The 19,697-nt window shown below is 38.0% G+C and overlaps 3 protein-coding genes across 6 annotated transcripts; 1 reads left to right on the top strand and 2 right to left on the bottom strand.

Moving 5' to 3' along the window:
* Positions 1–72: 72 nt before the first annotated feature.
* Positions 73–5,525, bottom strand: zgc:64051 (leukocyte surface antigen CD53). Its single transcript, XM_018668546.2, has 8 exons — positions 5,360–5,525; positions 4,559–4,643; positions 3,563–3,751; positions 2,594–2,668; positions 2,398–2,499; positions 2,162–2,266; positions 2,005–2,088; positions 73–810 (listed from the first exon to the last, which is right to left on the bottom strand). Exons 2-8 carry the CDS (start codon positions 4,619–4,621, stop codon positions 739–741), a joined length of 690 nt encoding a protein of 229 aa, XP_018524062.1. The 5' UTR covers positions 4,622–4,643; positions 5,360–5,525; the 3' UTR covers positions 73–738.
* Positions 5,526–10,172: 4,647 nt separating this feature from the next.
* On the top strand, positions 10,173–17,397 carry dph7 (diphthamide biosynthesis 7). Of its 2 annotated transcripts, none has more exons than XM_018668556.2 (10): positions 10,173–10,314; positions 10,607–10,779; positions 11,213–11,346; positions 11,427–11,514; positions 12,858–12,952; positions 13,076–13,233; positions 14,691–14,763; positions 14,840–14,905; positions 15,057–15,229; positions 16,584–17,397. In XM_018668556.2, exons 2-10 carry the CDS (start codon positions 10,648–10,650, stop codon positions 16,991–16,993), a joined length of 1,329 nt encoding a protein of 442 aa, XP_018524072.1. In that variant the 5' UTR covers positions 10,173–10,314; positions 10,607–10,647; the 3' UTR covers positions 16,994–17,397. The 2 variants fall into 2 exon arrangements, with proteins under 2 accessions (XP_018524072.1, XP_018524073.1); XM_018668557.2 differs by having other exon boundaries at positions 10,230–10,314; positions 10,581–10,779.
* A 439-nt stretch (positions 17,398–17,836) lies between these two features.
* Positions 17,837–19,365, bottom strand: mrpl41 (mitochondrial ribosomal protein L41). Of its 3 annotated transcripts, none has more exons than XM_018668558.2 (2): positions 19,243–19,365; positions 17,837–18,823 (listed from the first exon to the last, which is right to left on the bottom strand). In XM_018668558.2, exon 2 carries the CDS (start codon positions 18,783–18,785, stop codon positions 18,378–18,380), a length of 408 nt encoding a protein of 135 aa, XP_018524074.1. In that variant the 5' UTR covers positions 18,786–18,823; positions 19,243–19,365; the 3' UTR covers positions 17,837–18,377. The 3 variants fall into 3 exon arrangements, with proteins under 3 accessions (XP_018524074.1, XP_018524075.1, XP_050930877.1); XM_018668559.2 differs by having other exon boundaries at positions 19,180–19,248; XM_051074920.1 differs by lacking the exon at positions 19,243–19,365 and adding an exon at positions 19,077–19,100.
* Positions 19,366–19,697: the final 332 nt, after the last annotated feature.

Genomic DNA, 19,697 nt, shown 5'->3' with positions numbered 1-19,697 from the left:
TGAACTGCTAGCTAAAGACAGGAAATGCTGATCATCTGAGAACACATAATCAAGATGGAGGATTCAGTGCCATTTTAATTCTATAAACAACACTTTATTTGTATATTACCAGATTTCCAAAAGTTGCCGTTGAAAAGTTTGTGGAAGAATGAGTTGTTTTTACAGAAAAGATGGTTTGTTCTCTTTAAAGTATAGACATAAAAGGAGAAACTTGGCAACAAGTAAGCCATACAAAACTGCTTTCGTTTCACACAGCTCATAATGAAATTGCATTTTACATAGCTTGATCTCATTATAACAGGTAGCCAGTGCCACATATGAAGTATTTTTAGAGTAAAATGTGATCATGGTTTAAAAAATTGTAGAGGTCAGTGCTGTGATTATAAAATAAATTTCTAATCACAAAAGTCTTTCCTAGTCTTTTCCTAGGACAAAAAGTGTACAATGATTAACTCAATAATACAAAGATAAAGGGTATATGTTTAAGAGTGGCTTGTAACAGGTCATCAATCAGGTTTAGCTGTGGGCCTGTATTTTCAATACTGTTCAACTGAGGGCTCACATAGTTCTACAGGCACAATGGAGATGAAACCTCAAATGTCAATTTTTTTTTTTTTTTTTTAGCATTGTACATATGTATTGAATATTCTATATAAAATTTCCACTTTCATTGGGCAGCCAAATATTTTGTTGGAGAACCTAATTTGGCCCACAGGACACCATTTGACTATCACTAGTCTATAACTTGTAGCCCAGTCCAGATCTACTGATGTGGCAGAAGAGCGTCATGGCGAAACACATTCCCAAAACCTGTATCAGGAAAGAAAAGTTAAGTTTTAAAATTGATAGACAAATTTGTTGCCTGGTGTTTGTTTCTACATGAACAGATACTGTGGTTGTTTTATTATATGTAAAAATCTCAAAAACTATATTTGTGGCACTTTTCTGGATTCTGAATCACAAAGTTTGTCAAACAACAGCTATAAGGTCCATGTGTGTAATTGTTGCTCAGGGTCATTTCAAGATGACAAAATAATTTGTTGATTAAAAGATTTTTGACTTAAGAGTTTCGGTTGAAAGTCTTTGAAACTCGGGAAGGTTTTTTGGCTGCAACACAACAAGCTGAAAATATAACATTAACATATCAGCTATGCTACATTTACTGACATTTATATAAGTGTTCAAAAGTGTGAAATTTGTCAGTTTTTACATTTGCCTCAGAAATCCCCACAATGGAATAAAAAAATCCATAGCATGTAGAATACTTTCTGCTAACAGAATGCTAACAAATAAACAATGCAGAAAACATAGTCATGGTGCACTGCACAAATGATGATAATGCATTTCCAAAATTAAAATGTATCTCATATCACAATAAACCATTGAGTCTATTAGATTAGTAGTGAAGTCATCAACAAGAGATTTTGGACACAGCCAAGGTGAAACTGTTAGTGAACATTTGCCTATATAAACATCCAACAGACACAGAACAGCATTAGCATTCATTTGGAGTCTTGTTTGGGTCTTGTGCAGCTAAATACTCCAGAATGGTCACTAGAAGTTAAGCAGTGCAGTTGGTGCTAGATAAGTAATGTAGAACAGATTTATTAGAGCTTTTTCTGCTGAAATTTGCCACATTCTAATGCTGTTAACACAACTGATTAGACCATCAGCCAGAAACCAAACAATGACCTAAAAAAGAAGAAAGAAAGCTGAGTTGTTTTCACAAATAAGTGTGCCTGAAATGAGTATGACCAAACATGGCCACGCTGGGCTTCTATTTTTTCTAGCCTTTTATAAATACTTGCATATCAAAGTGAGCATTTCATTTTCTAAGATCACTTTTGATCAGCAGACCTCCTGTGCCAGAAGTTCACTTTGCAGTATCCCAAAGCACAGTTCTTATGCTTAGATTTTGAATAGAGAAGTTAACAGAAACTGCTTTCCCAGCACTTTGATGTTTACATTTCATAAATATTTTTAATAGCTCCACTATCAGTTTACCTCAATAATGCAGAGGACGATGACAGAAATCCCAGTAGTTAGGAAATTTTCCTCAAACATGGTCTTCAATTTTACCAAACAGCCCTGCAAACAGAGAATATAAATTTGGGATGAAATGCAACCAACAGTCACATGTAATAATAAGACTATGACTTACCTTTTCCCTGTATTTGGGATCAGAGGCGTTACATATTTCCTTGCAGCAAGACTCAGGCACTTTGTCTCCCCAGTCTGTCACATTGTCGACTCCACAGCAGTCAAACTAAAACAAATCATTCAGAGAAAATAATGAATATCTCAGCAGACTGAGATCACACACTGTAGTTCTCAGTAATTTTGCACATTTGTGTCTCTATGTAAGCTGTCAACATATCTCTGCTCTGACACAGTTACCTTGGTCTGAATCAGATTCCAGTCATTCATCTCCTTAGTTGAATTTCCGCTTTTGGCTTTAGTCAAACCTTTGTTGAGATCATCTTTCACCAGTGTAGCAATCTAAAGATTATCAGTAGTGAAATTACACATAGCCTGTATGTGTTTATTTTATAAGCATAACACACAGTGTGAGTACTGATGGATGTAACTCTACCTCTCCCTCGAACATGAGTAGCAAACATGCTGCAGTGAGCTCCACCAACATCAGGAAGAACAGCAGCAGGAAAAACTGTCAACAGATTATATTTCAACAGTCTATGTATTTGTACTCTTTCAGATGCATCAAAATATATGACTGCACCACATTATATTGACAAAAATTAAAGGAAAATTCAGATTTATTGCAGCTTGGGTCTTATTTTCTTCTTAGTAATTATCACTTAGTATTAATTAAGTTACTTTAAAAATGTTGCTAAGATATACAACATTAGCTTGTTCAGAGTAAACTAACTTAAGCTCTGTTTGTTTGTAAAAGCATGGCTAAGCCTAGTTTGTAATCATATTCATCTTCTGGGAGCTATGAATGTTTACAAAATGTTATGGTTATCACAGAGTAACATACAAGGTCACAAGAGGGCTGAGGTTTCCTGTGCAATGAGAGATTGTTCCTGATATTTCAGGAGCACTCACTTGAATAAAGTGGTTTAGATCCCCTGGCTTAACTGTTGCTTTGTTTACAACATGTCTGACCATCTGACTGTTGTGAGTCAGGATAGAAAATATGGTAAAACTGTGAAAATATGACCCAAGTTATAATAAACCTAAATTATCTGTTAAGGAATTAATCATGTTTTATCAACATATGTGAAGTGTGTTGTAATGTGTCAAATATTTCTGTCTTCTGGTTTCAATTCACACAGGATTTTGAAGCAAGGCTCAAACAGTTTTTTTTTTTTTTAAACACCCTGGTATAGTGGTGGTAAAATTATTTGTGACTATAACCAATGTGTGAGGAAAATTACAAATGCTTATGAAACAGCAGGGAGTGTTTAAATAGATTTTTTTTTGGGGGTGTATTGTCTCTTACACCACTTAATTAAACCTCATATATGGTCTATTCAAGTCTATATGTTAAATCCACTTTGCTTGCTGTTGTCACTCAGGGGTGCTGTGTGTGTTGTACCGTCAGGAGGAGACAGCGGTTCTCCTTCAGAGCACCCAGGAATCCCAGGAAGGACACACAGGTGATTATAATGCCGCTGATCAGCAGCATGTTGGCCACACTGAAACTGGCCAAGGTAGGAGTGAGTGCCTCCACCCTGACATTCACCATCATGAACACACCAAAGCCCAGTACTGCCACACCACACATCTGACAGGAGAGAATGTACTCCACAGTTAGGTTCATACACCTTAATTACCTGATTACATAATTGCAGAAACATTCATTCAACAGTGTCTTCACTGAGCAGCACCACTGGAGTAATTAGTGCCTTGCTCAAGGGCTTTTTTTTTTTCATTGGTGGTCTAATAACACATTTAATCAAGTACTTCTACCTCACAGATATAGATATAGATAGCTATAGTTATTTTGCAAAAGAAGTCATTAACAAAACATAAGTGTATAAAATAGGACGCTTTGCAATAGGTTAATCTACACAGCAGTATAGTAAGTTTAAGTTAACAAGTTATAACAATCTACACATGAATGCATTACAATATTAATTCAATTATATAACATGTAGACAATAATATAACACTGACAGAATTAGTTGTTCTTCATAATGAATACTGTTATGTTTGATACTTAAAGTACATTCAAGATACAAAATCTAAAAGCTTCCTCCACCACTGACTTTTTCAGTAGGTTCTGTCATATTTGAATTTGTACCATTACCACATATAGTGGCAGAATCTGGACGTTTAAACCATATATCCAGCCCTTTTAGGTATTACTTCAGTCTTTTCTGAGGCTTTGCTAGTGTTCACACACTCAATAAAAGAGAGCACTTACATGTACATGTATAGAATTTGTGCTGTATGAATGTGTGTGTGAATGAGTGAAGGTGACATGTAGTGTAAAGCGCTTTGAGTGGTCAGTCAGACTAGAAAAGTACAAGTCCATTTACCATTTACCCCCTGACAATTTCAAAACAACCTGTTGGATGATTATACTCACAAAACAAAGGAAATTGGCGATACACATGGTGTACTTTAAACACTTGAGGCAGCCTTGAGCCATAATGTAACACCTCTGATCAGACCTGCAACAACAAACAAACATGTTGTCATATTTCATCTATATGAACAGGAGAAGCCAATGTTAAGTGAGCAGTGTATCATTTAGGCATTTGTGTATGTGCCTTCGCCTGAAAGTTGTCAAAACGTCATTCTCACACTGCAGGAAAGTGACGCTAACAAATCGCACTTCCTGTGTTTCATCTCAGCAGAAAGGCCTTTTCAAGCAGAAATGACGTTTCAAATACATTTATGTTTATTCAGCACCACATAATACAGAATAAATTATGGTTGACGTGTGCCCAAACCTGCCCAAAATATAAAATGAGTACTTTTAGGTACAGAAACAAATCCCCTTCACTAAACACTGTATGATATATGTTTAAGACGTTAAATATGTCCAAGCACATCAAATTATGTATCGACTTATAACTGATCTTTGCTGTAATAAAGATGAATAACAACAGATGTCAGAACTGCGTATAATTTTACGTGTAAATGTTATTTAAGTTTGTAAAGTAACTAACTACAGCTGCCATACTACATATATATATATATATAGTTCATACTCAGATGACCGATCACGTCGTTTTTCAGCCTTTTTGGGGTTGTTTATAAATGTATTCTCTGGAGATACTGTCAACACTTTTTTACATAATAAAGAAGAATTTTTGTAACAATGAACAAACTTTACAATACACAAAAAATTCTGAAAGTTCAGCGTCAATAGTTTAGGTCTTACCTGCTCGGAAGAAGAATCTGTTCGTCTCTGTTTTCAGACTTGTGCCTTGCAAACTCTGCTGCTGCTTACACTTCCCCTTTTCATAGTGCTATGAACTGCGCAGCTCTTCACGGGGCTTTCAGCAGCCCTTCTCACTTCCTCATTTCAACATTAGCAACATGGAAAATCTATGACTGAGAAAGTGCAGCGAGGAACAAACCAAAATAAAAGCAGAAGATGCATGTGTATGACTCACTGCTTATACGAGGGGGCTTCAAAAAGTTCGTGGAAAAAGGACAGTTGGAAAAAATGGTTTAAGTTATGATTTAAGGGTTCATGTTAAAACATGTTATAACACATTAGTACAAGAACGTACAGGTCCATTGAGATCAAAATCTTTTTTGAAGCCCCCTCATATTTAGACAAGATGTAGTTCAGACAGGAAGTCTAGAACAGACAAACAGCGGTGAAAGTGTGTAAGGTTTAAATACATTATTAATATTATATTTATTTAAAAGCAAAATGTTTGAATATTTATCACATAACCTCAAATTAGAATTAACAACAGTTCAAAATAGTATTTGAAAGATAATTCTATTCCATCTCACGGAGAGGGAGGGATGTAGAATAGGGGCCTACATGCTGAAAATGTGTTTATGAAATTATTTGTGTGTACTGATGTTTACAGCAGCAGGGGTGGGGTGGGGATTTGGGTTGTACATGGGTGGTGCTCACATGTAGTTTGACGGTTGAATAAGTAGCTAAATAAAAATTTATCTCCCTCTACATTTCTTTTTTTGAAAAGAACTTTATTGAATAAGTAAACATCAGGTGTTCAGTACACAGTATAATCAGTCCAAATAGTCTCAATATTTACTAAAAATATATAATATAATAATACCCTTACAGAATAATCAGCATAAATAGTGTATGGATGTATAGATAATAATTAACTAAAGATTAATAATAAAAGATAATTCAGATACAGGGGAAATGTGTTGAGGTTTATAGCTAGCTCTAAAAAGTTTTGCTTTTTGTTTAAGAATCTGAATTCATTAATATAAAATTTGGTTGAAATTATAAATCAAATTAATCACAGACATTTGAAGGCTGAGATACCTGTTATAATAATAATAATAATAAAAACAAAGTAAGGTAAAATTAGGGTAGATTCAGGGCAAACACAATCAGCAATAAAGCGGGACATTTACTCTACAGTTGATGAATTGATGTAGCAGCGTTTCACTGTGTTCACCACAAAAATTACAAGTTACATCAATCTTATTCTCAAGCTTCTGTAGGTAACTATCATACACTGTATATAGTAAGTACACTGTAATAAATTGCTGTAAATTTACTTGAAAATTTCAACAGTATAATCCTGTCATCTGTAAATGCAGTATTTATTTTTAATTGGTAAAGTTGATTTCACAGTACTACAGTATTATTTTTACTGTATTTTTTACAGTAAGACAAAGAAAACGTTGGCCCACATTTTTAATGGATGATTTTTCAACCATCTTCATCTGCAAATTCATCAACTCGTTTTATGTAAACAGTTTTTTTTTACCGTTGGTGTGGCACCTGAACTAACAGAGAGCTTGTTAGCTAACATTAGTTAAATGGTTTGTTAATATAATACTGTTCAGCTGTAGCTGGCCTGTGGTCTGAAGTTATTTAGCCTAGCACAGAATGCAAATGTCAGTTAGAGCTGGAGAAGCTGGTAAAGCTTCTGTGATAGAACCACCTCTGTTCACATGTTCTGTTTCCATGTCACATCTGGGGACATCAGTCTAGCACTATAGTGGCCTATGTAAAACACTCCTAACTTAGTATTTATGTCTTGCATCCTTGACCACAGTAAGAACTTCCAAAAATCTGAAGGTTTGAAATCACATCTTAGCAGACATCACAAGGAGTGTATGAAGGAGCCTCGATTAAATCTATACCCCACAATGCACCTAACATGCCATGTTGACTTTGTAGTGAAGAGTGTGATTCTCTGACTCACTTTTATTTCTAACTTAAAGTGATAAAGTGCTGCGTGGACTTGAGCTAACTATGGAGGAGCACGGAGGGGCCAACATGGAGTTCTTCAAGAACCAACACACCACCACAGGTGTCTGGGAGTCCTGTCACTGAGTCGTAACCCTGCTGTCATCATCCAACTATGGATGATTCACTTCTCTGAGACCCTGGAGAGGTTGATCCTTCTGGCAAATTTAAGTTATGTTTTTTGTTTTGTCTACATTACACCACACACATAATGCATGTAGCACTCAACCATTCAGAACAGTCCACAATTCATATAACATTAAAAATACATTACATTTTAAAAGGAGGGGTCGTTGTTCAGGTGAAACACCAGGAAGCTGTTTTCACCGCTGAATCATCAGCACTGAGGGGTGCATCATTCAGGACGACGTCCAGTCACTGCTGTCTCTTCTGCTCACTTCACCTTCGTCTTCACTACCAAGATGACACTGCATGTTCACTGGAATTCATTCAAAGGTTAGATGTTTACATCCTTCAGCTGGTACTGTGCTCACAACTAACTCATCAGTCAACCCTCATGTCTCCAGTCTACTAAAGAAATGAATGGACTTTGAGTGGGACTTTATATAAGTCAGTGAACACACGCTCACACACTCTGTTAGTCTCTTAGTCAAGTCTAACTTATTCACTCTGTTTTTCTATCTGTTTATTTGTCCTAAATGTTCTTCAGTGTTATTTTTTTTTATTTCTCAAGCTTAATAAATAATCATGGTTTAAAAAGACGCTGCTTTAAACCATGGATGTATTTATACAAACAGTGACAGCAACCAAATAATGTTCCAAAAAATAAGATGGTATTAAATGCTGAAATCATTAACATTGTGAGTAATTTGTGTTGAGCGTTTATTTAAATTTATTTGTGATGCTATGAGGAAAACAAGTCATCATCCGGTTGGGAGCTTTGTTACAGTCTATAATCAATGCATTTTTTTTTCATGTTTTTAAATGAGAAATGGATCCTATGAGACATCCCATATGACTACACCTTGACCAAAAAGCTCTTAGGGCTTTGTTACGTTTTTACATTTAAAAGCATATTCATATGATATATCTTTTGCTTAAGTTGTGCAGTGCTATAGTTTATTACATTATTATATTATTACATAATTTATTACTTACACTGTTTTCACTGTTCTCCAGTGTTATAAGCTACTTTCAGGATTGGAGCTTGCTGTGAGTGGAGTGGATATATTAAATACAAAAAACTTAATACTATCCATCCATTTATTTATTTTACAACACTGTTAAGAACTGGGGCGCGGTGGTGCAGTGGTTAGCACTGTCGCCTCACAGCAAGAAGGTTCCTCCCACAGTCCAAAGACATGCATAGGTTGACTGGTAACTAAATTACCTGTAGATGTACTGGCGATCCGTACAGGGTGTACCCTGCCTCTCGGCCAGTGTCAGCTGGGATAGGCCCCCCCCCCATGACCCTTAACAGATAAGCAAGGATAATGGATGGATGGACTCTTAAATACCAACTTGTATTTGGTAACTGTAATTAGTTTGCACTCATAACATCATTAAGCTGCATGGTGTGACTCTATATTACAAAAACAGTTAAACACTTGTACAATATTTCCACTACACTGCTGTATTTCACTGTCCACAAATGCAGCTGTCACAGAACCCTGGTATTTTTATGAACTACATAAATGCCCCAGATATTTGATTTGAAAAACAAAAATTAAATTTAAAAGGATTTAAAAATTTTTTAAATGGTAATGAATGCTAATGAACATATAGCATACTGTATACTATACAGAATTGCTGATAGAGGATAGCTATGCTAATGTGGGGACTAGTGGAGACCAGTGGAGTGAACAGTACTGTGAAAACATAATTAAAAACTAAGACACATGCATCTAAAGCCAAAGAACAAAAATGTGATCTGTACACAAATAAATCTTCCCTGGCCTATTTATGTGTGGAATATAACATGTTATAAAATACAAACCCTGCAGTCAGGTCAGAAAAACAGCCAAATGAAAAATAATGATTAGAAGAATAATAATGTTTTAACTGTAGCATTACTATCCCTGGCAGTGGGTTTAAATACTGTTTTACTTTACTTATTTAACTGTCCTGGGATAACAGGGCAATGGTGGACGGGATGATCAGTATCTCTAGGAAGTTCAGGTGGAGGCTTCGTAGGTCCTGCTTCAGCATTGTGGAATGAGTTCAGAAGAAGAAATGTATCTATTAATAAATGTATAAAAATGTAAAAATTACCCATGACAGGAAACTCTCTGTTTCTCTATATAATTTACTCTGGACCCTCACTCAGTTCCTTACTTTTATTCAATCATTTTAATGGCTCAACTTTCTGTGCTTGTGTATTCCTTTCACATTAAATTATTTCAATATTTAAATCCTGTTTGTTCTGTTTTTTACTTTATTTTCAATAATAATATAATCAAAATAATAATAATAATAGATTATGTTGTTACTTCTGTAAGTAACTGATGGTTAAATGTTCCATGTGTTAAACATTTTAGAACATCCTTTCTTTAAGAGGTGTGATTCTGTGTTAGACAAGAAACCTTACTCGAATTGTAGTCTACAACAATGAGTTCGTCACCGCACTCCATGTATTATAAATAAAGTTGGTTCTCTAAAAAAGCCTAGAGGAAGCACAGCAGTCTATGAAGTGCAATCAGATTCTCTTAATAGAGGTTGCCCTTTTCGAAGTCTTGATGAATTCTCCTTCAAATTTTTCCTTGACCTCGTGACGTTTTCCATCAAGGTCAAGAGAAAGTGGTTAAGAGAGGAGATTTTTGACTTCTCGACCGTAGCCCAGGTTGTATAATACATCCACGGGCAAACAGCAAACACCGCCCGCTTGTTCATGACGCTGGTTGGTCACGTGACATGACGTCACTACTCCTAAGCTTTCAGAACTCTACCGGGCTCAGTTACACGTGAGTGTTGTTGATCATGATTAGCTCTGTATATACTCCGTTATAATCAGTTACTTAGCACGTTCCATTCACCCACTGAATATCTGTTCACTATGTGAAATGTTCACTGTTGACAGTTTCCGCCTCGTGAGAGTGCTGTGACTTCATTTAGCTTGCTAGCTACCAAACAGATTTAGTTAGCCCTGTTAGCCTAATTGAAACGAGGTAGATAACACTGCGTAGGGATTAATGTGCAATTTATAAACTTAAAACTTAATACGTCTCAGCTGAGACGTATTCATTTTGTTTTTAGCTACTGCACCTTCATAGTAATGTTATGCAGAGCAGGCGGTCATGGCTTGGAAGTCGAAGACCCGCAGTCTACAAGTGTTTGACACGGAGCAGAGTGCTGACACGGTGGAGTGGTGTCCTGTTTCACCGAGCCACAACATCCTGGCCTGCGGGACATATCAGCTACAGAAAGGGGTGAGATGAAGAACAATCTCAACTGTCCTGGATAGAACCTCATACTAATTAACATATGTAGTCAGTTTCCATCTATACTGTAATTAATTGGTTGACTTGACTTGAGACCTTTTAGCAGTTGTTTATGTCCACAAGTGCAGTGCGGCTTCATTGGTTTGGTTCTATTATTCTAATAACTAGCTGGCTGAGTATGTGGAATTTTGATAGTGACTTTGTTTGGGATAATGCATCATTACAGCACAATATCAACTGACATTAAAAAACCTTTTCTTAAGGCCTTGTGTCAAAATCTGGACCTTCACTGTTTTGTATTCTGCTTACTTGTTGCATATCCCTAAATTGATTTGTGTTTAATCAGATTATAAAGGCCTTCCAGTCATTCATGCTCTTGCTGGTGTCTTACTGATGTTTGCCACTTTTACACTTCCTGTAGGCAGGGGTAGAGGACGCCTCCCCGAGCCGGACTGGTCGTTTGTACCTTTTTGACTTTCAGCGAGAAGGATCACTGAGCCCTCCTCTCACTGAGCTGCAGCGCATGGACACACCAGCCATTTTAGATTTGAAATGGTAGGAAATTAGGTTTGACGAGTGTGACTATTGTTGACACTGTTTGTTTCCTTCTTACTGATTCTTCCACATATTCTCAGGTGCCATGTGCTGGTGTCAGGGAAGGCAGTGCTGGGAATAGCAGCTGCCACAGGGGAGCTTCAGCTATATACACTGTCAGACAGTCAGGTGAGAAATGTGATATCATCAAGAACCACAGCCACTTACATCTTATATTTTCAGACATTTCAGTGTCTCCCCTACCATTGTTTTGGCAGGGCGGGCCCCGACCCCAGAAAAAATGTTTTAAAAATTAAAAGATCATTTACATTCACATTTCTCTCCTCGCTTCCTGTTTGAAGAGCCGCAGAGGAGATGGGTTGACAACTTTTGGTGGTCAAAGGTCATTATGACCTAATTACTTATGAAAATGACGTATGAGGAATGCCTGGGGCTAATTTCATTGCATCTGGCACAAACATTCACTTGTACTTGAGGGTCAACTGGTTAGAATTTGGTTGGTCAAAGGTCAAGGTCACTATGACCTCACAAAACAGGCTTTGGCCATAACGTAAGAATTAACATGCTAATTAACTGCAACTGGACTGTTTGCTGGAGGCATACAACCATAAGGTTACATATGGATGTTGGAGGAGAGGACTAGAGCTAGCCTCTCCCTGCCAGCACAGCCACTGCGAGCAGATAGCGTGTATAAAAAAGAAAAAAAAAAGTTGTTGTTTTGATCTGACATTTCCGATGTCTGGGATCAACGTCTGTCCATCTATGATTCTGCAGAGACTTACATCATTTGTAGGAGCTTTTCTTGCTCTTAACGTGTCAAGTTGTCCGTCTCCTCTGCAGCTCTTCTGCTCCTGTGTGCGGACACACACAGAGACACACGAGCAACAGGAAGTGGGGAAAGAAACGCAAACATAAATGATCTTTTGATTTTTAAAATTTTTTTCTTTGCTTTTCTTGGGAGTCGCCCCCTGTAGTGCGTTGCAGTAACAAGTGAACATGGTGACGCGTAGACACTAAAAGATGATGTTGATTATGTCGACTAATCGTTTTAACCCTAGTGTTGATTAAACTAATTTCCAAAAAATGTTTTGCAGGCTGTAGTTTGTGGTTGGTACTTGGCTGCATTACATTGTGGGCACTGAGGAGTTTGTTTTAAAGGACAAAGGACATCCTCCAACATAAAGTTGTCCAAGAAGACTTGAATCAGCTCCTCACACAATGTCAAGAACATTATCAGCTTCACATAGTTAGAGAGTTGTTGTACCAAGTTTAAATTGCATTCTACCAGATATATCCAGTTTGTCTTTGTACAGAGGAAGAGAGTGACACATAACATATTATTGGATGTTACTTATGAACATAATATCATTGCTGGCCAGTGAGATGCTTAATATATTGTTAATTGTTAAAATCATGAGGTTTGGCCATAAATCTGAAAGTGTAGAATGAGTGTGTCAGACTTTGTGTGACTGTTGTGGTAGTATGCACTCATAAATGTGTGTATCCAGTAGGAAGGCAGCTGCAGTCTGCAGACTCTGAGCAGTTTGGCTGTGGGATCAGAGCGGCTGGCTCTGTCATTAGACTGGTCCACCGGAAGAATGGACAGGTGAATTACTCTGCATAGTCCAAAGCCAGAACAACTACTCCTATATTTTTCCATTCAGTAGTATCAAATGTATGTCAAATTGTACAAAAGTCACTGTCAAGTATGCCCTGTTTGTGTCAGCAGCAGTGATGTGCGGGTGGTGTGCAGTGACTCTGCAGGCTGTGTCAGTGTGCTCTCTTTGGCTGAAGGCACTTTGACAGCTCTGTCACAGTGGAAGGCCCACAGTTTTGAGGCCTGGATCTCAGCCTTCTCATACTGGGATACACAGCTGGTTTACTCTGGTAACACCCCATTAAAATTACAGTCCATTACCTCCTCCACCTATTGTGTCTGTCAGCCTATATAGATTTACTTACTGTGTATGTGTATTTATCTCATTGTGTGGTCTACCAAAGTAACTAATTTTATAGCCCTTATAAAACTTGCAAAGTTATACGTAACAATCACAGCACTCCATACTAGAATATTAGATGTATGACATTTGTATAATGTATTAAACATGTGGGCATAAAATAGCGTAAACAGATATACCCAATTTCTGGAAGCTTAGTGTCAGTCAGTGGTCTTATGTGCTGATTGCAACCCAGTATTCACAGCCAGAGCACCTTGTAGCCTTAGTTGTGTTCTATTAGCAAGACCCTTCAGAGCTGTCTGATACTCTCACACAGGAAAAAATAAAAAATGAAATCAGGAATGTTTTTCCTCATCCATTGTAGCTGAAATGGAGTCATGACAGGATGTGCCTGCCTTGATGGAGTGTGAAAGCAGGTGTGGGATCAGCAGATTGGTCCCCTCAGTTTTAGAGGAAATCAACAGAAAATTGCGTGAATACAATGTGGATATAAACTCAAAAATGTGGAAAGGGCGTTATGAATTATTTATACATGTATCCTTTCAGTAACAAAAGAATAGTCAATATTATTGTTGTTGTTACAGTATTCAGACCCCTTCACTTTTTTCACATTTTCACCCCCAAAAATGTGAAAAGCACTATTTACACATATACACTATGACAGTAGACACTACAAAATGACTCTTTTTATGATAAATCAGAAGCATTTACTCATTAATCTCAAACTGCATCAACAAAACAGGAGAAGTGTAAATGTAAGAATAATGAGCTCTTACATCAGAAATGGAAATAAAATAAAAGCAATCATCTGATTGATTTATGTTTATTTGTTCTTTCTCACAACACTGCAAATGTGCCGCGTCATGCATTTCATACCTGGATGATGTACATGATTTATTTTGCCAGATAAATTAATACCTAAATATAATTTTGTGCCTTTGTTATGGACAATGGTACCATTTTCTCCTCATCGCCCCATAAATAAATCACCTCATATTGCTCAAACCCTTCACATCAGTGTAAATATACAGTATTTCTGTTGGGGTGACATAACAGTCACAGTTTATAGGTCTTCCATAACTAGTTTCTGAGCTCAAGTAGATTATTTTTGCATGCCTGCATGTACACTAATCAGCCACAACATTAAAACCACTGACAGGTTAAGTGAATAACATTGATCATGGTGGATGCATTGTCCTGTTGGGGATTGCTGTTGAAATGTTGGGTGTGCAATATTGTTTAGGTGGGTGTGAAATGTGAAGTAACATCCAGAGGAATGCCAGGGCCCAACGTTTCCCAACAGAACATTGTATTGTAACAAGATGATCAATGTTATTTACTTCATCTGTCAGTGGTTTCAATATCATGTCTGTCTTTACTCACCAGGTGGTGATGACTGCAAACTTAAAGGCTGGGATCTCCGGGTTGGTCCCTCCTGCCCCACCTTTACCAGTAAAAGGTGAGTAGTGATGCATTCATTTGGACTGGTCACTTAGGCAAGGTACAGTGACAATTTCTCTCCTGTTTTCTTGAAGGCACTCAATGGGTGTGTGCAGTATTCACAGCAACCCGCATCGGGAACACATCCTAGCGACAGGCAGGTAAATATCCCAATGGCCTGTGTATGGAAACTTGGCATCAGTTTTGAAAATGCATCTGTTGTTTTAGGTCCTCTTTTCCTAAATTGTATGCTGACTCGTTCTGTCAGGCATGGGATTATAAGTCTTGTGTTGCTGTCTTCTCTTTGTGCAGCTATGATGAGCAGGTTTTGCTGTGGGATGGCAGGAACATGCAGCAGCCTCTCAGTGAGAGTGCCATGGGTGGTGGGGTATGGAGGCTGAAATGGCATCCAGCCCATCAACACCTGCTGCTGGCAGCCTGCATGCACAATGACTTCCATATCCTTCATTGCCAGCAGGCCCTAGGTTAGTATGAAGGGGAGATGGACAAGGAAATACTTTCTCTGGATTTATTAATATGGACTTTGAAACTCACAGAGTAAGCATGTAAATCTTGTGCCTTTAACGCAAAGCAAGATTTTTTCTTTATTGTTGGAGAACGCAACTGTTGGAACTTTATCCATCATCACTCCAAAATTTTGGCTAACTCAACAAAAAGGCAGTGATTACTACCTGCTTGAGATATACTAAGATAAACTAAGGTTTTTTTTATTAGGGCCAATGCTAACACATTTGAAATGGATACAATCAAATGTCAAGCCTCTTTTTACTGTTATCTACTGTATTTTGTCCATGTTACCTTGCTGCTTTAGTAAAGCTGCTTTCCTTAATGACAACTGGACTCTACATTGTGAGCATGTCACTGCCTATGCAAGTGACTGACTTTTGACACCCAGACTGGCAAAAAACACAATTTCACTCAGCTCCAAGGCTGTAAAATCTCACTGATTAATTTACCTCTCCTCGCTCTTTCTTCTTAGCAAAGAGAAGTCCAGAAATCACACAGGTAGCATATTGTTTTGTTCTTTGGGCTCTGTTGTTCACCTCTGTGGTTGAGCACATTTAGTGTGAAATAAAAGTGCCAGTGTTGCAGCTTTATTGGAGTAAGTTTACATCAATATAGAAAGGGCTGTGGGATATATATAGTCCTTTTAACACATAGTAACCAAATTGCAAGGGTTAAAAAGTAATTGGCTGTGAAATGTTTCTTGGGCAGCTGTGTTTGTTGATCTACAGAGTACATGGCTTGGAGTTGAATGAGAGTTGAGAGTTGCAGTTATACTGAGGTGGAGTTGTCTTGTCAGTACGAGGAGTAAAGAGGTAAACCATGCATGTGAAGAAGATAATAATTAGGCTCAAACAGGACCACAACTGCTGTGGATGACTGAGGATATTCTACCTTTTCTCCATAGAAACTATGGAGAAGGAAGAGCTGAAAGTGGCTGCAGTGATGATGTCTATAGGTCAAATGCTTAAGGCAGTAATTGACCGCAAAGGATTTTCTACTACATACTAATTATAATGATTTTATTTGACTTCATGTGTATCAGTCTAAGTACTTTTGAACCTCTACAATTTGGGTATTGTGAGTTAAAGGGGCCATGTTTTACACATACACATCTTTCTGTATTGACATAAATCTACTCAAAACAGACTTGATTGTAGTATTCATTATTATTTTTTTATGTGATAAAGTACAGAGCCTGAAGAACAAAAATGTGCAACTGTTGAAAAACTGGTGGTCTGAACATTATGTTTCTGCTAAAACATAGTTATTGCCAGATTTCTGTAACCATGTTGTTTCCTCGTCATTGTCCAGAGGGCAGAGGAGGAGCTTGTCCTGTTGTAGCTTCCTACATCCTCCACAACTCCCTAGCATATGGAGCTGACTGGTCCCGGCTGTCCCTGGAGAAACCTGCTCCCTGCTCCTCTCCTGCTGCAGAACCAATGGAAAGTCCCACAGAGAGCAGAGGACACTTAAGGATTCAGTATGAGTCTCCTACTGCCAGCTTTGACACTTCCCTGGAGGATGATGTTGGGCGATACATCCCAGAGGGCATTGCAACAGTGTCGACCACCCCCACTGCAGACCCTGCCCTCAGTCCTGATTGTGATGTCCCCTCGTTGTCCTGCCTGCTCGCAAGCTGCTCATTCTATGACCATATGCTCCATGTGTGGCGCTGGGACTGGACTCCAGATGAGGCTCACCAGGAATCAGAGCAGTGTTGACCATGCTGGAGCATTGGCTGAGATGACACAATAGAAACATCTGTCAAATAACAAAATGAACCAAAGTAAAGCAGAATATTTACTCCCAGGCCACTTTATTGGGTATGCCTGAACAATCCAGTACAACAGTGCTGCCACATATTTTACCTTTATCAGGCTTAAAATGGACAGTTTTTGTATAACCTTTCTGTTTGATGTTGATTAAGCTATATCCTTATTAGTGAGGTCGTAGTAATAGTGGTGTTGTACTGGATTGTGTTATATTGAAAATGTGCTTCTAAAATTCTTCCCTTCATGTTGATAAATGGAGTGGACTAAACATTAGCGATAACTCTTTGTATAAAGTAATTTTTCATACTGCTGCAACTTACAACCTCAATAATAAACACATATAGAGAGATTAATACTTCTCATTACTATTACATTATCTTTGTAAAGATAAAATTTATGACTGAGCTGTTGTATTAATTCCACAGGTGTCCCTAAAAAGTGACCACTGCGTGTACAGCCCAGCTATGACATGGACACAAAGTCCCCTGCATTTTGGAAAATCACAGAATGTGCAATTAACAAAACTCTGTATTTTCATAATTATACTGATTTTTATAAACTTACACTTGAACATAATTTGTGTATAGTCTGTGTATACAGAATATCCTTCAGCTGCAATATCAGTACAACCATTCATCACAACTCCTCACTTTATCATAGCCTTTTTTTAAAAACAATTTTGTGATTTTGTTTTCATTAAAAACACCTTGCTTGAGGACTAGCTTCAAGTTTAACACATGACTTAGGGACCCTTGCAGTGTGTGAATGTTTCCAATGACTGGATGGATTCAGTTAAATGTTTTGACAGGGTTTATTTTAGCACAGACTAACTGGATGGTGGCTGGTTTCAAGACTCCCTTGTAATGAACCTCCTCTAGAGAACCCCTTTTTGCATTTGTTCTGAGTTATGCCAGTCTGTACTACAGAAATCTGAGATGGTGATCATCACCATGTGATGATTTCGGAAGCTTCAGTACTGTAGTAAATGCAAATGGATAGGATGTCCGTTTTATTGCTGGTTAAGTTCATTTTAGTTCCTGAACAATAAAATTACACTGAGAACATAAAAGTTTCACTGTGAATATTTAACTTGGACAAACAGACATTCATTTGAAGTAGAGAACCTTTGATTAAGTTTTGACATGTAAATGATGATCAGCTCAAACTGTTCAACTGATGTTTACAATGACCAAACAATTCTGCCCCTCAGGTTTATATTGGATTTTCTTCCCCGGTGTGATGAGTGTCATGTCAGTTAGTCTGCAGCTTTCAGTCTCTAATTTATTAGCAGTTTGTGCCTTTCCTTGTAAAATACATGACACTGAAACAATCTTTAACGCACATAGTTCTTGGGGTACAACTTGAAGAGCTTTCCTTCCTGTGTGGGCTCAAATCCGTATTTCTCCAACTGCTGTTTGCTGAAAGAGCCGTCTTCAAAGTCTTTCCTGATATGAGGGGCCACCACCTCAGCAAACACACTCTGCACAGTGAGTGGAGGCTCTGTTCCTTTGGGGCAGCGATATGAGACGTAAGGTTTCAGTTTGAATCGCTCTAAATTAGGCACCACAAACTCAGGAATCATGGCTCTGATGGTTAGAAACTTTCTGCTGGAGAGCCTCAGTCCAGTGGGCCTTGAACCCCTGCCTTTATTATGAGTTCTTGATCCACGCTTGCTAGTGAACTCTGCCATTCTGTCCGCTCCTCTTACCAGGCCCCTCATCAGAGTGGATAACACACCCATGCTGCCACAGCGTTTTCTCCTTCCTGAACCGAGAAAGCCTGCGGAGAAGAGAAACGATTGTTTTCCATGTGTTTTCCAAAGCAGACAGCATGAAGTACAACGACTGAATATATCCCAACTTTCCCACAACACATCAGCTGTATTGTGTCGACTGATTACATCAGTCAGTTGTTATCGCTTACTGAAGTGTTCAAAGGTACATTACTTGATATAATCACATTGTTCCTTATAGAGTGGATATGAGTTAAGGCAAGGAAAACCTGTGTTACATTTCTAACTACGGTTACCTACGTTATATCATGTGCTAGCTAGCTAGCTATAACTTGCGAGCCAGTTAATGTTGCATCAGCTGCTGGTAAGCTAATTCTGGATTTAAACAGTCGATATCGTTTACATTTTAAACGGCTTCAAACTGCCCATGTGTTTCTAAAATGCTACAAAATTCGTCTCCTCTCACCTTGAACACACTGTTGGACTAGTGCAAGTGAAGCGTCTGACTGCCCAATGAAATGTTCAGTGATTGGCCGAAAAGCACCACCATCCACCAATTCAAATCCGGGATACTTGCACTCAGTGCGTGTGTGAAGTAAGCCAGAGTTACCTAGAACACAGACGAATTACCTTTCAAAATAAAGGCGTAAAAGTGCAGTGCTAAACTAAAGCGCATCCAAGTGCTCCGTTAATGTTCAGCTGAACTATTGATATATTTTTTATATCACTAAAAATTGAAATCTGGCGATTGAACTACCTCCTTAAATGCAGTCTGTACTTGCATCATATCGGGGTCTTCGTACATTTTCGTCGTGAAGGATTTTACTTTGAGGTTTGACAGGACATTGAGATTGTTTTTACCTCTCAGTTTATAAGGCATAGAGTCTATACACAAAAACTTTGACCCAAGAAAGGTACGTG

Source organism: Lates calcarifer, linkage group LG13 (genome assembly GCF_001640805.2).
Source record: "Lates calcarifer isolate ASB-BC8 linkage group LG13, TLL_Latcal_v3, whole genome shotgun sequence".
Classification (NCBI taxonomy): domain Eukaryota; kingdom Metazoa; phylum Chordata; class Actinopteri; family Centropomidae; genus Lates; species Lates calcarifer.
Note: the sequence above shows the minus strand (reverse complement) of the source record. Positions and strands in the feature narration are given on the sequence as shown.

What these genes read in the sequence shown, in the direction of transcription:
- zgc:64051 (XM_018668546.2), bottom strand. Translation starts at nt 4,621, where the DNA reads ATGGCTCAAGGCTGCCTCAAGTGTTTAAAGTACACCATGTGTATCGCC. An exon ending in GGAATCTGATTCAGACCAAG is followed by an intron (nt 2,267 to 2,397) that starts GTAACTGTGTCA and finishes GATTTGTTTTAG; the next exon opens with TTTGACTGCTGTGGAGTCGA. An exon ending in TCGTCCTCTGCATTATTGAG is followed by an intron (nt 811 to 2,004) that starts GTAAACTGATAG and finishes TTCCTGATACAG; the next exon opens with GTTTTGGGAATGTGTTTCGC.
- mrpl41 (XM_018668558.2), bottom strand. Translation starts at nt 18,785, where the DNA reads ATGGGTGTGTTATCCACTCTGATGAGGGGCCTGGTAAGAGGAGCGGAC.
- dph7 (XM_018668556.2), top strand. Translation starts at nt 10,648, where the DNA reads ATGGCTTGGAAGTCGAAGACCCGCAGTCTACAAGTGTTTGACACGGAG. An exon ending in ATACACTGTCAGACAGTCAG is followed by an intron (nt 11,515 to 12,857) that starts GTGAGAAATGTG and finishes TGTATCCAGTAG; the next exon opens with GAAGGCAGCTGCAGTCTGCA. An exon ending in TCCACCGGAAGAATGGACAG is followed by an intron (nt 12,953 to 13,075) that starts GTGAATTACTCT and finishes TTGTGTCAGCAG; the next exon opens with CAGTGATGTGCGGGTGGTGT.